Source organism: Mugil cephalus, chromosome 5 (genome assembly GCF_022458985.1).
Source record: "Mugil cephalus isolate CIBA_MC_2020 chromosome 5, CIBA_Mcephalus_1.1, whole genome shotgun sequence".
Classification (NCBI taxonomy): Eukaryota; Metazoa; Chordata; class Actinopteri; order Mugiliformes; family Mugilidae; genus Mugil; species Mugil cephalus.
The window spans coordinates 19774082-19788928 of record NC_061774.1 but is presented as its reverse complement, the minus strand read 5'-3'; the positions used below and the strand labels follow the sequence as shown (position 1 = coordinate 19788928).

The window sequence follows — 14847 nt, the reverse complement described above, 5'->3', positions numbered from 1 at the left end:
TGCAATTAGATATGATCAAATAAAGAATAAGTGAATTTAAAACGCCATCCCTAACAGTGTAGGTGTAAGACTTCCTGACTGTACGTAGAAGAAATATATTGCACTTGAGTGTCAGGTGCTCATGCCAGATACATTAGTGTTCAGGGCCCTTTTATTGACCACATTATGAGTGAGAGCATGTGACGTGGTTATACTGTCAGTGTTATGGTGGTTTGTGAGGTTTGTAATAATGTTGTAAAAAATAAAAAAAAATCTTTCCAGATTATATATATAAAAAATCATTGTTAATATAACCAAGTGCAAGATAAAAAGACATGCCATAATTATTTTCTTGTGTAAAGATGTACCACTTTATACCATCAGTTTTATTCACTTAATTCTGGATGTACAATAATTAAATAATTACATGTTCATAAGCCATGTGATGCCAGAAAGCAAATCTATGTACAATATAAAAAGTGCATCGTGTTAACAGAAAGAAAATATGAGCACGACCTAACATCCAGGGGGAGGTAAATGGAAGCCTCTCATCAAGTCCACAGGCAGGATAAAGAACAAGAATTTCTCCTAAATCAAACTTGACTTAAAATATCTATTACGTCTTAATAATATCAATGAAATGTACAATATTTATTTGTACGACCATACCTAGCACTTTACAAGTTTCTTTTAGAAGGTGTTATTGTTTTATCTGTGATAAAATTATGTGAATCGTTAAATCTGCTTCGGTCAAGGTTTAGTCAAAACGTCTTCAATTATATGGCAGCAAACCAGACAATACAGGTGAGTCCTTCATGATGGATTTTGAAATGCAACATTGATGACACCTTCACTTGCAAGTCCCACATGTCTGTGTTGACATCAAAGGTACAACAGGACAATAACAAATTAAACTTTGCTATCTCTGTGATCAGTTTGAATGGATTCATTACACAGATAGATGCAGGACAGTATCTTGAAATGATACATCAGGCCACTGAGTGTATGAGACAAGATGAATGTACCAGATTAACATATGGCAAGGTTATTGTTCCACATCAGTTTTAAGCCACGTGGCTGCTGTCCATTAGAGTGGGTATGAGGTGGGACTCCCGGTCCAAAAGGCAAATACATGTGCAGACTCTTAAAGGTGGGCTGAGGAAGGAGACAGGAGGAGGAGGAAAGCATGTCTTCCACAGACGTTGAAGCTAAAGGAGTAAGACAAAGAAACTGTATTTCCTTTTGTGTCCATTGGTAAGAGTTGAACAGGCACTTCTCCCCCTCGTCCCTTCTCCTTTATCTCCCTCTTCTCTCATTTTTTGACACAGGAGGGCCAGCTGAGGCCACCGCAAGCAGCAGACACGATGATGTAAATCACCACCTGAGAAGAGACAACAAAGAGGCAAAGTTCACTACTTTTGCAGCATTAAAGGTTCAATCGCACGCAAGAGGAATTTCTTCACTGACAATCCAATCTGAAGGAAAGGAAATAACTTAGCTGAAAAATCTGAGCACTGGTATGGCGAGTAATCTGTGTACAAGGTGATAAATTAACAATTCTCACCAGACACACCACCACGATGACAATGGTCAGCTTGAGATTCTTCATACACATGGCCCGTGCAAGATTACGACTCGTGGTCTTAAATGTGACGGACTGGAGGAAGAGAAAATAACATCGACGGGTTACTGGACTTGCCAGTAGCTCATTTACTCGTAAAAATCGAATTATCGCCTTTATAGGATTCTAGCTGGACAACGCAAGTGCATGTAAACACTTGTAAGTGCCTTATCGGCTGATAAGGAAACACCTAGTGTGGAGGAGGAGGACATGTTCCCGTCGGTTATTCGATTTTCTCCGTTGCATGTAAAGTGGGACAAGGACTGTAGTCAGAAAGCTGAATTTTGAGCATAGCTCGATTAAGTTCTGCATGTAAACGCACTGACTGATAAATATCAAGCACCAGAAAAAAAGAACTTACTGAATCGACCAGATTTTCTGCTTTGTCAATCAGCAACTCAAGCTTCTCCCCTCTCTGAGCTACCAGGTCTGGAGAAAGAACACAAAGAGAGCCAAAGTTAACTTGGAAGGCACAAAAGGTCTAGTGTGATGAGATTCATAATAAAAGGCCGTTGAAATCGGACAGTTGAGGCCGCGGTCCTCCAGTTTGAATCACTTTTTTACAAAATAAATGAACATTGCATAATTTCTTGGCAAGAACATTTGTCCTCCGGCTTCATGAGCAACAAATGCCAGCACTACATGGGCACAACATAAAAAGGAGGTCACCGATGAGTGTGACAAGAATAACCAGCTCGAGTCAAGTTGCAGTTTATGTATGCACGACTGTATCTTTCATGCAGTGAGGATTTTGAATTAATATAATAAAAGTATTTTGCAGAATGTTAGGATGCCTCAGTCAAGTTATCTTTTGACTTTACTATATCATGCTGAGACATTTGTGTGAAATATTGTCATAATTAGTGCATCAATTCCTCCGTTATGGACAAAACATGCACAATGGCAGTTACAGTTACAATTACATCTGATTCCATTATCATCTCCAAGTCCTATATTAAAAAGAATTTCATGAAGCATCACAGCACAAAGATAAAATACAAACGATGCTCACCTATGTTGCGAACCATTATGCCCTTCAGGTCATCCACTTGCATCTGAGTCTCAGTGACACGATCTGATCCCCGTGGATCTGAGTGGTGTTTCTACAGGGAGAAAAAAAAAAAAAAAAAAGATATAATGAGGTCAGCCCAAACTAAAGAACCGTTTGGTTGACTTATCCCCGGATTCACCTCTCCCAACAACAGTGTGAGAAATCTAATCATCTTTAATATTCATAGTTCCATTAGAGCCGCTGGAATTAATATCAAACATGTTTGAATAATATTTGTTTTCATTGAATTGTTATTTCACTGTTAAATCAGCAAGTTGCTGCACACTCTTTTGTTTACATCCGCTTTCCACGGATCACCTGAGGTGGTGCGTTCCGTACTTCCTGATCTGGAAAGATGATTTAAAAAAACATCCTGTAGTACGTGCTGTATTGTTTTTCTCAAACCCTCTTATTTGTGCGTATGATGCAGCCTGATTTCAAATTTAGGATTCTGAAAGGGCTGAATGTGCACTTTTGTTTTCGATGACCACACAAATAAAAATAAAACCACAATAAAACCATACAGTGCTCACATGACAGTGTTCCTGAGTACGTTCAGTATCCTGTCACACTCACCATTTGAGCTGCCAGTGTGGAGGAGAACTCACTGTTCATGGCGTAGGGTAGGGCCGTTTGTGCTCGTGACCCGTATGTTGTCTGGAAGCGCTTCTTGACTTCGCTGAGGAAGCTGAATGCACGTGACCTCTCAAAGTCCTTTAGCAGACAAGAGTTAAACACAAAAACAAACACACATATAAACACAAAAAAGAAACACGTTGAGTAAACGGCGCATTTTTGAGTGTACAATTTTACTAAACGTAGCCAAACGTACAGTATGTAAAAAACATTAACTGGCTGAACCTGTTCCTGCTTTTATCTTTAAGCGTACAGCACTGACAGCAGTAGGACCAGTTAGGGTAGAAAGACACTGCATATGTGTCCATTTATCAATTTGCTTGGAAGATTAAAAAATATACCACTCTACCGTGTAATGTGCTGTCAATGAACCAGAGGGTTAACAGTTCTATCCCAGGGAATGTGAGACGCTGAACCCCCAAAATGCTCCCATAAATGAACGTCTGTGGCTTGTGTGAGTAATTTGACTGTAAAGCGTTTTGAGCACCAATAAGTAGAAAGGCGCTACAAAAAAAACAAGGGCCTTTACCAATGTCATCTCTTTAGACTTTGAACATTTAAAGGCTGCATCCCAAGAAAAGAAAGAAAATGTATACATATCTAAGCTTACTTACATCATCAGTGATGCACAGGTATATGATTCGGTCATGGCAGATGTAATGAAACAAGTAGCTGCAAGAAAAAGCAAAAATGGGTTAGACATTAGTTGAGTCATGTTTTAATCACAACTCAGTCACACCACATATTCTGATATGATACAGGGAAAACACACAACAACATGAGGATGGGTGAGACACACTGAAGTCCAGCCCTACCTGCCGTGGCTGTAGGTCAGTTTGTTATTCTCTGAGGGGATTTTGGCTAAAATCTGCTCAGTAACTTCGAGGAAATTGCCACCACACCAGGCATGCTTGGCCAGAATAGTGGTTCCACGGGCGACCACAGCAAACAGGATTGCCATGGCAACAGCTGTTGTTTCGGCTCTATTGTATTATTCGGCGACAGCACAAGAACAAGAGCAGGGAGATGTTACTGGTAGCACCGGGAAAAAGAAGGGATTGCTTCACACACAATGATGGTGAAACGCTTTAAGGGTTGCGTTACAAATACAGAAGACGCAAATGAAAAACAGAAAACTAGGCATGCAACTGAGTAAATCAAATAATTGTGCGTTGTGACACACAAAGCCAATTACTTCGGCTGACACGAGAAATGAAAACGAAAGCCTAAAGAAAGTAGTGATTGGGAAACAACATGCTAGCTAATGTTGTTGACCAATGTACCCAGCAGCTGTAGGGGTGTAGTTATTGTTTAGCGCAATGCCGATTATGGCTTCAAGCTACCGAGTTATCCCATTCAACGGTGATAAAAAAACAACAAATGCAATACCTCGATGTGTCAGCGATGTTTAGAATGGCTCATGTAGCGCGAATTCACACATCTAAAGAGGTCTCGGTCGCTAGCAAGCTAGCTAATCCCTTTCGACTGACTTCTGCTCCGCAAATCCTCCTGACCGGATGCGAATCGCCTCGCTGCTGGATGATGTAGTTCTAACGAACGCACTGCTCGTTGTACTCAATAGTACAGTTAAGCTGATGGAACTACATTTTTTTAACTACCTACTACGTAGGGTCGTCGTCACATGTTTTCATACGTACGTGTCCTTACGTGCTTGCGTCGACCCTGCGACGGGCTGTACGACAAAAAAAAAGTGAGCTTTGCACTCGGCTTTGTCTCACAGGTATGGAAGTATTTGTGTGCCATCTTCTGTTTGAATATGAATTTCTACTAAGTACTCTAATACTGACTTTTAATAAAAAATAAAAAAAACATTTTTTACAAGAGTTTACATTTTTTTTCTTACAAGAGATCACACAAAGAATACCTACACAATATTAGAAAGGTGGTCATAATCTTACGACTAATTGGGCAACATGCAACAGAAAACCTATGTCAACAAAAATGTCTCAGGCCCTGTTTTTTCCAAATTCTCCTGTCCTTCTTTTATTTTATTATAAAAGTTTTTATTATAATATACTTTTATTAATGTTGACTGGCTGATAGCAGCGCTGTTACCGCCTCTCTCTTGCCTGTCAGGCATCGGCGAGGACTAAAAAAAGACCCCTCAGTCAATCTGTTGACGGACATGGTGGAGTGTGAAGCATGGCTGGGGAGAGCGAAAAGAAACCCGTATTAGAAATGGTAAGAGGATAAAAAATGGTTTAGTTTTGATAGTGTGCTCAGCTCAACAGCTTAGTTCACCTCCGAAAATATTAAACTGAAGAAGTCAAAGCTGCGTTTTTGACCGCATGTAATCTCACGTGGAGTAACTTAGCAGCTAGCCACGAGAAAACAGTTACTCCCCTCACATTAAAAGGGCTCTAAAATCAGTCTTTTTTAATTTTTAATGCTGCTTTCTGTCTTTGTACACGTATACTGGGTTGTATTTTGCAGAGATACTATTAGATATTTTTACCGTACTACTTCACATCCGCTGCTTTCTCAGTCCACGTTTAGCTCTATTTCTCCACTGGGCGGCAGTAGTTTAACAGCCACTGCTCTCACTCAGTGTCCCCAATAAGTGTGAATATGTACAGTGCTTGTCAATCCTTCTCTGTATGGTGTTAATGTGCAAATAATCTGAGTGATAATTAATAATAGATGTTGTTGCTGATGCACAATAGTTGCATTTGAGTATGACAGATTCTGTCATTTTCTGCCCAGTCTTGCCTGTTGATCTGCTCTATAATATATCTATAATATTTTAATAAGGGTTTTGTTTTGTGTCTCAGGTCCAGGCGGATGGGGCCGACGAAGGCTGCGTGACATTTGTGCTTCACGATGAAGACCATACACTAGGAAACTCCCTGAGATACATGATCATGAAGAAGTCAGTGTTTTGTTTTTGTCTTTAAACACAGTGTGTCACGAGTTTGACCTCTTTTCCTGTTTGTATTTAACCCTCAACCCACTACCACCACCAAAGCTACGTGACACTTTTCAAGTACAAGGAATATGACGGAAGCTTTACTAGTGTCATTTGTTTATCTGAATCCAGGTGCCAGGGACTCTCCCAATGTAACTCATAGAGATCATAGATACAGTTTATGATGATCACATCACAAAGGCTCCTCTTTGATCCCTGTGTTTAGTTTTTTTTCTGCCACGTCGTCCGACGTGAGTTCACAGTGCACTTTAACACGGTTCCACCCTTTTTAAGCAACACATTCATGATAATAATAATCACAAATCTTACCTTCCCTTTCCTGTTTTTTTTTTTTGTTTTTTTTTGTCAGTGTGGATGTGGAGTTTTGTGGCTACACCATCACCCATCCATCAGAGAGCAAGATCAACTTCCGCATTCAGACCCGAGGTCAGAGACTACACTTTAACACCCATCGTCTTATCTACTTTTTTATCCCTCTTACAGTTTGTTAATGTTTGCATGCATACAATTAAGTAGTTAACTGTCAGCCCACACGGATATTTGGAACATTTTGTAGAACATAGATTAAAGAGAACGTCCGCATCTGGTCCATTTTGTTTCTAAAAAAAATAATAATAATAAAAAAAAAAAGACGGGACACTGTGTGAAATGTACATAAAGGGAGGCCTATTGTTTTAACAACCATGTTTGAGAAGTAAGATTTAAAAGATAGTTGATGGAAGTGAAATGCTTTCCATTTTCCATGAAATACGATTTCAGCTGCTCAACAGTTGGGGGCCTTCTTTGTGTTTTTTTTAAAATTATTATTATTATTATTACTTTTTTTTTGTTTCATAATGCGCCAAATGCTTCCAGTGTTTGACAGGTCTTAACTGCGGACAGGCTGATTTTATTTTATTTGCATTTTAAATTCGATGCCAGTAATTGGTTTCAGGAGAGGGCAACAAAAAAAAAAATAGACTGGAAAAAACAAAAAAAAACATCTCATGGAAGCTCTCAATTAAATTTGGCAACGGGTCAGTGATAGAAGTGGATGTGAAAAGTAGTTTTTTAGGGAATGAATGGTTAATATGAAACAGTAGGTCGGTGGTTCACCACAATTGGAAAGTTATTTTTTCTCAATGTCAAATTGTCAATAATATGGGAATTCTTATCACCCGTCGTACATAATAAAGTCTCGTTAAAACATTCAGAGAACCTGAAGAATCTCTGTATGCAAGAGAAATGGCTGAAAAAAAAAAACTATATGGTGGAAATGATTCCACCAGTTAATTCTGTTCCATGCAAAGAAAGAATCATATATAAATAAGATCCAGAACGCCAGCTGCCTTGTGTAGCAGGAACTTTCCTGTGGTCTGACCCATCAAAATGTTCTGATATTCTTTTAAGAAACCACACACCCCCTTGACTAAATAGGAGACGGACCACCAGGCTTGTCATCAGAACTAATACCCGTGATGAAACAGAGATGCACTAGTGCAAGGCGCTGTTAACGTGGAACGATGTGCACAGGTTTTTGAAGAGCCATATGCAGCCTTCTAGACCATGGCTTGTTTATTTCATCAAGACTGCACCAAACCACATTCTGCACGCATCGCTACACCATGGCTCTGTGGTCAGAGAATCCGGGGGCATTTGGCGCTTTCTAAAGAGAAATATACAGCAACAACAGAGGCCCCCAACCATTGAGCAACTGAGATTAAGCAAGAATGGAAGACATTTCACTTTCAAAGCTACGTCTCTTCAGTTTCCAACATTTCCACAGAGTTGTTAAATACACAGCACTACACAGAGGAAAAGTTAAACATTTGATTTGTTTTCTCCAATACGTTGTCTTTGTATAGAGTTAAAATTATTATGGACACATAGTTGTAAAAAAAAAAAAATAATAATAATAATATTGAAAGGTTGAGGGTCATGATGATCAGGTCCCATGTGAGTTCCTAAAAACATGGCAAAGTAAATTTATTATCTTTCAAACCACACCTGGATCCCTTATGAGTCGGACCCCTCCCCTCAATCAGCTGCAGTGAACTCTAATATGTCAAAGAGGAACATCATGAGAACTGTCAACAAGAACCACCGGATCTCTGCAGAGATAGCTGTTACCTAACTGGCCTCTTCTGAACATGCCCCCCGGGGGGATCAGTAAAGAACTCTGATTGTTATTTTTGAACACTGTTGTGAGGGCCCTTTATTGTAGTGGTCACGGCCAAAGAGAAACTCTTGCAACACTCAAGCCTGACTTTTGATCTGACGAGACAAAACTGGAGCTGTTCAGACTCATGACGGGTGTCTCTTTTGTTTGGTACGTTAAGGGAGGCCATCAGCCCTAAAGGCGCAGCTCCCATAGTTAATCATGGTGGGAGCATATGGCCATGTGCCCGTTCTGTCCTGGTTGCTGATGTTGTAATTTCAAAGGATATTCTGAAGAAATCTGCTTCCAGTTGGATGTTAAAGCAGGACAGTGACCCCGGAGCACTGGAATCAAGGTCCTGGAGGGGCCCTTTCAAAATCCGGATCTTAGTCCTTTTGATAACGTATGTTGGGAACCCAAGTTTAAGATCCGTGCTTGAAGCCTGGACCCTGACCATGTAATTTGCATCAGATGGAACAATTTGCCAAGGAGGAATGGGTCTAAGATCCTTTCGGAAGCATCTGCCAGCCTTCTAAGAACCACCTACAGTATGAGGTCCCTGTCAGTTGTGTGTCAGATTGATTATACTTAATGGTTAATGGTCTTGGCCTTGTCATTTTTGTTTTTTTTTCTCCTTAAATTCACCCATCAGTAAATTAGCTTCAGCAAATGTACCTGGTAATATGCCTTTGATCTATTATAAGTAATTGTAGTAACACCTTTGGCTCTGGTCATTTCCTTGGAAAAGGTTGTTTCATTTTAAATAATTTCCATCATTTCCTTCTGTGTTTGTTTGGAGACTCCACTGGAATAATTTAGCATGAGTCACGGTCCCATCCTTACACCGGCCATTTATGGAGTCCCTCGTTTCTTCACCTCCCTAAAAGCCCATTACCTACGAACTCTACTCTTTTTGGAAGCCTTTACTTTTGATAGACATTCGCCAGTAAAAACGTAGAGACTAGTTGATTCCTTGCGCCCATGGGAAAGTCCTGAGAGCAAAGAGACTAACACTAACAAGAAATAAAATGATTTAAAAATGATTTTCCATCTGCACTGTCCATTAAATGGCATGCTGTTGCAACACTGTAAATTTCTCCACTGTGGGATAGATCTGGTCTGGTGTGGGTTTGTCTCCCACCGTGTCCGTGGTTGCGAAGGGCCAGTGGACTGTGTGCGAATGGATGGGTCAGACAGCGGGAACATAATTTCCCCTCTGGATCAATATAGCATAAATTGTTATTATTATTATTATTATTATTATTATTAGACCACTTCAACATCTCTTGTGTGCACTTGGTTTTAAACTGTATGCGGTTGCAACGCTGCAAATTGCAGAAATTTCCACCGGATTCTGCCAAAATTTCACCCAACATCACTCATACAAATGTCTGTATCTCCAGACCCTCCTCAGTTAGCCTCTCTGATTCGGAGATACGGACATTTGTATCACTCGTGTTTGGCGAAATTTTGTCAAAAGTTTCCATTGGTGAAAGTGAAGCAGGAAGTAGAAACAAAAAAGATGGCATTGTTGCAGAGCGAGCCAGACCGACAAGCGCACGATATAAACGTCTCACACTGGTGGAGGGTCCTTGCATAGCCCTGCGAGGTAGTATAAATTACCCATAAGACGGAGAAACATTTTTGGGGCTGTGTTGCACAAGTAAACACGCTGATTGGAGTCTGGTGCATTCACTTAGCTCAGTCAGTTACGCAAGAAAGGCCGGGACTTTGATAAACACACATGCTCATACGCACCAGCTTATTAGGTACGCATAGGTAATATGAAGTAAAACTCTCGCGTCGTAGTTAAACAGCTGTGGAATGAATCTCACGCTCAGCTTTCAGGAGATGTATTGATTCAAGTCGTTGCACCGTTGTGTCGTTAGTGATCTGCATTCTGTTATTCTGACATTCGTTTGGATTATTTTTAATGAGGGCTAGACTACTAGACTGCTAACACCTCCAAAATGACCGTACAGTTCAATTAACACCTCTCTGCCCGGCAACAGCAAGTGAAAGTTCAGTTCCCTGATGAAGGTGGGGTTTGTTTCACAACCGTTTGATGACGGCGCCTTAATTCGGCCATGTGTACCTCATAAAGTGGCGGCCCAGAGAGCTATAACTGTGCCTTGTTCCAAAAATAAGTCGCCCGCCGACAGACAACATCAACCCCCTGTCACATGAAAGGATTTTTGAAAACAACTTGTTTGTGCTGTTGAGTAAAGTCAGGATTCCTGGAGGAGCTTTCCGTGTGGCTTAATCGCAGCGAGAGACAATCATCTTAAAGGCACCGGGGAAAACCCCTGGTTGCTCCTGGGGGTTTTAAGCATCTGGCTGAGTTTCTATATTTATTCGTCTTGTTATTGATGAGGGCCGCAGTGGGCGGACGTCACCCGTGTTAATTCATTAGAGAGCGCCAGGAGGACCGAAACGAACAATTCTTTTCATTCACTTGGTGTTGATTTTGTTGGTTAATCAATTTGAGCGCCAAAACTAGATAATCCTGCACAGTGAAGCATTAAAATGTTTATTTTTAACAAAAAAAGGCAAAAAATATTCCATTTATAATGATAAAAGCTGATATAAATCTCTTTTTCTTCTTTCTTTTTTCTTGGTATGTGTCTGCAGCTGCACCACACAGGGGTCTGCATTAATTTTCAGTATCTTCTTGACCTGTTGTATCTTCAGCTGCAGCGTTTACCACATCCAGTTTATTAAAAACGTCTTTCCAGAGGAGAACATAAAAGCAGATGTTTGCTGTGCTGCTAAAGTGAAAAATTAAATTTTGGATAAACCCTCTCAGCAGGCATTGTATTGACGACCTTTAGCGGGGGAAACCAGTATCAAACATAAATAAACGTTTACGGACGTTGCAAGTGTGTTCAAACCTGACAACTCCACGTTCTCACCCACATGAGGAGACGATGCTCCAAAGAGCCTCCTCTTGTGATGTCAGGAATGTTTTAGCTTACGCACTCGTTAAGTGCCCCCATAAATCTCCAGTGGGGTAGGGGTCAGATGACTGTGGAGGAAAGTCCATGACAGTCAGCAGTCCTTTGTCTTCCTTGGCCCTGAAGTAGTCCTTTATGGCTTTTTGTTTTGTGTTTGAGCTCTTTGTCCTGCAGACGTAAGAAAGCCCTCTCCGCAAAGACGCAAACCAGATGGTGAGTTTCGAAGTCGCTGTCATGTGCTCATGCATCGACTGCAAGAATGCGCAACATATGGGCAAAGTGAGAGAAAAAAATGATCCAGTGTTGTTATTGTGGTTCCACTGGTTCTGAGCAGCATCTCCCCTTCGATGCTCTGTTAACACCACCGGTGGCCGGATGGATCACTGACAGTCCGTGCATTAAATGTGGAAGCTCTTGTAATCACTGTTGGCGGTGCTGGTTTTCACGGGAAGTATCCGCTGTGTGTTTCAGGTGGTATCCCGGCCACGGAGCCGCTGCGGAGGGGCCTGAACGAGCTCAACGATGTCTGTCAGCATGTTCTAAACACATTCCAGGTAAACCCGTTTGCCCCTTTTTCACAGCGGGAGTTTGGTTTTGATTTTCCGGTTGAGCCGTTTCTTCATTTTGTACACGCTGAACTGCCTCTCTGTTCCGGCCTGTGACACGTTTCTGTATTCCAACTCATCGACTAATAAATTATGGTGCGTCTCCTTGGAGGAATAAACCGAGGCAGGGTTTCGGATACACAGCCAAGTCTTGATCGGTGGCTTAAAACATTTCTATAAAGATCCTCAAGTTACCCTGGATGTGGTATACATCCATTATTACACAGGATTAGATGTTACAATCCCATGTGCCAAGATCCTAGGCATTTAGAAACCCAGTCCAACTGAAAAACCAAAAAGCTGGGTAGCATACAGCTACCAACTAGCAACCAACAAGGAGACACCAGCTAACTAGCCTAGCCAACAGCAGTAGGTAAGAAGTGATGGGATATGCGACTACATGTCAACCCACACATCTCTCTGTAAAACACGAGGCAAAACACACTTAGAAACCCAGTCTAACTGAGGGGGGAAAAAAACACAACCAGCAGGCTAGCCGTCAGCTACCACTAGCAACCAACAAGAAGACAGCAGCTAACTAGCCTAGCCTAGAAAACAGCAGTAGGCAGTATGCGACACATCATTGGGGTTTTCAAGTGGGCACCTCCCTTCACCGATGTTTCGTTAAGTTAGGCCCACGACACCTCAAGAAGGCTTCACAGTGAGTTACAGCATCCTGGAGATTAGCTTACTGCTAACTACTAAAACTACTCAGCTAGCCTTACCTTTAGCATGCTCCTTAGCCATAGCCACCCACTTGCTGGTCATGGTATACATAAGATAAGATAAGAAATAAAAAGAGATAACTCATCTTGAGTTTCTTAAAATGTCTTCATGAAAAAGTAAGAATCAGTTACCTTATTTTTTATCGTTGTTTAATGAAGATTATGGGATTTGTTTAGTATGAGAAAAATACGGAAAATCACCCCTCTAGCCTAAATCTGTTTACAGTTTACAGGCGGTCTTTCTGTGTCTGTGTTACCACTGAAACTAGGAAATCTCAGGCTCACGCTCTCACTGGGGAGCCTCATCAGTCTGTTTGTGCCAGCTGTCAGCACCTCCTGCCGTACTACTACTACTACCACTACTCTACTGAGTGGTCCTCGTCTGTTGTCACCTCGGGGCTTCTGTTGATGGGCTGACACACTGTGCTCTCATCTTTCTACTGAAAGCAAGAAGCAAATCCTCACATGGTCAGACATAAGAGAATAAACCAGCGAGCTGTATGGCTGACCCTGTATATTACCCCAATAGTGGATAAGGAGGGGAGTCAGCTGGCAGTGATTATATGTGACAATTTCTAAACTTCTGATGACGTTCTTTTAATTTTGTTCCAGGCAAGTGTCAATGACTTCAAAGAGAAAGAGGAGCAGCCCATGGAATGACGGCATCTCGCATGTAGGACTGCGGAGCTTCTCGCAAATGAAGTGTAAACGTTATTTCCTCTTTTATACTGACTGGAGAGAGACTTGAATTGAAAATCCTCCTGAAAATAGTTTGGTTATGTCACATTCAAACATTTGTACATTTTTTTTTTGTGTGTATTCTGTTTAAACTGATTTATGATGTATACTAAATGCGTGTCAGGCTTGTGTTTATATTTTCGGTTTTGTTGGAAGGAAGGGTTACAGCCACAAATGAGAAATATTAAATTAGGTCAACAAAGAATTTCATTTTCTACTTTTTTTAAGAGGGATCTCATGATCTCCCGATTTAAAACACCCCCAGTCGCCCCCACCTGTGCTCTTTAAGCCACGTTTGACCAGCGGGGCGAGAAATGGAAGCTGAAATGTCATTAGCAGAGGAATGTGGTCTGGAAGGGACTTCACACGTAAGGAAGGACGGAGGGAAAATGAGGACAGAGCAGTGTGAACGTTGAAGTTATTGGAGGTGAATATCATCCCTCCGTCGGTCCGGCGGATGTGGACATCGACACCCCTTAAGGTTCACAAATGAACACATTTAATCCTGTAGCTTGTCTCCATATTAACAGCATTGAGCAATTCAACTAGGACTCAACAATGACCTGATTAGAATTCAGTGGTGGTCTAAACAACCCTCCAAACATCTGGACTGTTAAAGATGTAAAATGCAACCTGACCACATGTTGGAGCCACTGCAGAAAATAGTTCTTATGTCTTCCTTCCATTTGTCTTAATGACTGATCGTATCCATCTTCTTGTCTCGTGGCCGGAGATCATTGTGTATAGTGTGAGGAGAATGCTTTTCTTAATAATCTTCTGTTTTTTAGAAGACTCAGTTCAACAATACAGCTCTGACTAGATGTGGTGAAAATTTCTATTTAACTTTCTGAAAAACAGCCACAGTTGCTACAAATCGTTGGCTTAGAACGTCCGAGGAAGTAACCATTAAGTGCGCTGAAATAAAAATATGTATTCCTACTTAATTTAAACTTCAATTACCATGTTTCCGCACATTTTTCTTTTCTTTTTTAAATAACAGGTTTAACATTTAAACGTGGTCGTCGTGCACAGAAGGGAAAATTCCCAAAACCGCGTCAAACGTTTCGACGCTGGGACCGAAACACTGCCGTGAATGTCTGATTCGCTGAGCAAACAGTGTTGCTGCCATGCTTGATGTGGTTTTGTCACTTTGAGGACGTTCCGAATTTTCCTCGCGGGTGGAAGTTTTATTAAGAACACATTGAGATGACATTTTAAAAAAAGTGTTTGGCTCAGTTGTTACAATGGGAACGGCCCTAAGCTGGAAGCTTATGAGTAAGCCTTTGTGTGCCTGCCCTTATTTTCAAATATCCATTGTCAAATTTACAGATAAACATTTGTTGCTTTAATGTGGATTTATGTGTGTTTGACAGTGGGCCTGTTTATGCAGCAGCGTAATCGTTTGCCTTCAGCTTGCTCAGTCGTGCGTGAGTCAATAAAAGCCTAGGCAAATA

General features: G+C 41.1%; 2 protein-coding genes across 2 annotated transcripts; one reads left to right on the top strand and one right to left on the bottom strand.

Moving 5' to 3' along the window:
• Positions 1-344: 344 nt before the first annotated feature.
• sybl1 (synaptobrevin-like 1) lies at positions 345-4835 on the bottom strand. The gene is made up of 8 exons (XM_047584978.1): positions 4677-4835; positions 4103-4270; positions 3902-3959; positions 3228-3365; positions 2613-2703; positions 1962-2029; positions 1544-1636; positions 345-1360 (listed from the first exon to the last, which is right to left on the bottom strand). Exons 2-8 carry the CDS (start codon positions 4246-4248, stop codon positions 1292-1294), a joined length of 663 nt encoding a protein of 220 aa, XP_047440934.1. The 5' UTR covers positions 4249-4270; positions 4677-4835; the 3' UTR covers positions 345-1291.
• A 549-nt stretch (positions 4836-5384) lies between these two features.
• On the top strand, positions 5385-14847 carry polr1d (RNA polymerase I and III subunit D). The gene is made up of 5 exons (XM_047584979.1): positions 5385-5489; positions 6080-6177; positions 6584-6660; positions 11797-11879; positions 13268-14847. The coding sequence occupies exons 1-5, from the start codon at positions 5451-5453 to the stop codon at positions 13313-13315; spliced, it is 345 nt and encodes a 114-aa protein (XP_047440935.1). The 5' UTR covers positions 5385-5450; the 3' UTR covers positions 13316-14847.

Bases quoted from the DNA above. Each gene is read 5' to 3' on its own strand.
- sybl1 (XM_047584978.1), bottom strand. From the start codon at position 4,248: ATGGCAATCCTGTTTGCTGTGGTCGCCCGTGGAACCACTATTCTGGCC. The intron at 2,704-3,227 runs GTGAGTGTGACA...TTCTCCCTGTAG, and splicing joins CCACACTGGCAGCTCAAATG to AAACACCACTCAGATCCACG. The intron at 2,030-2,612 runs GTGAGCATCGTT...TTCTTTCTCCAG, and splicing joins CATAATGGTTCGCAACATAG to ACCTGGTAGCTCAGAGAGGG.
- polr1d (XM_047584979.1), top strand. From the start codon at position 5,451: ATGGCTGGGGAGAGCGAAAAGAAACCCGTATTAGAAATG. The intron at 6,661-11,796 runs GTCAGAGACTAC...TGTGTGTTTCAG, and splicing joins CTTCCGCATTCAGACCCGAG to GTGGTATCCCGGCCACGGAG. The intron at 11,880-13,267 runs GTAAACCCGTTT...ATTTTGTTCCAG, and splicing joins ATGTTCTAAACACATTCCAG to GCAAGTGTCAATGACTTCAA.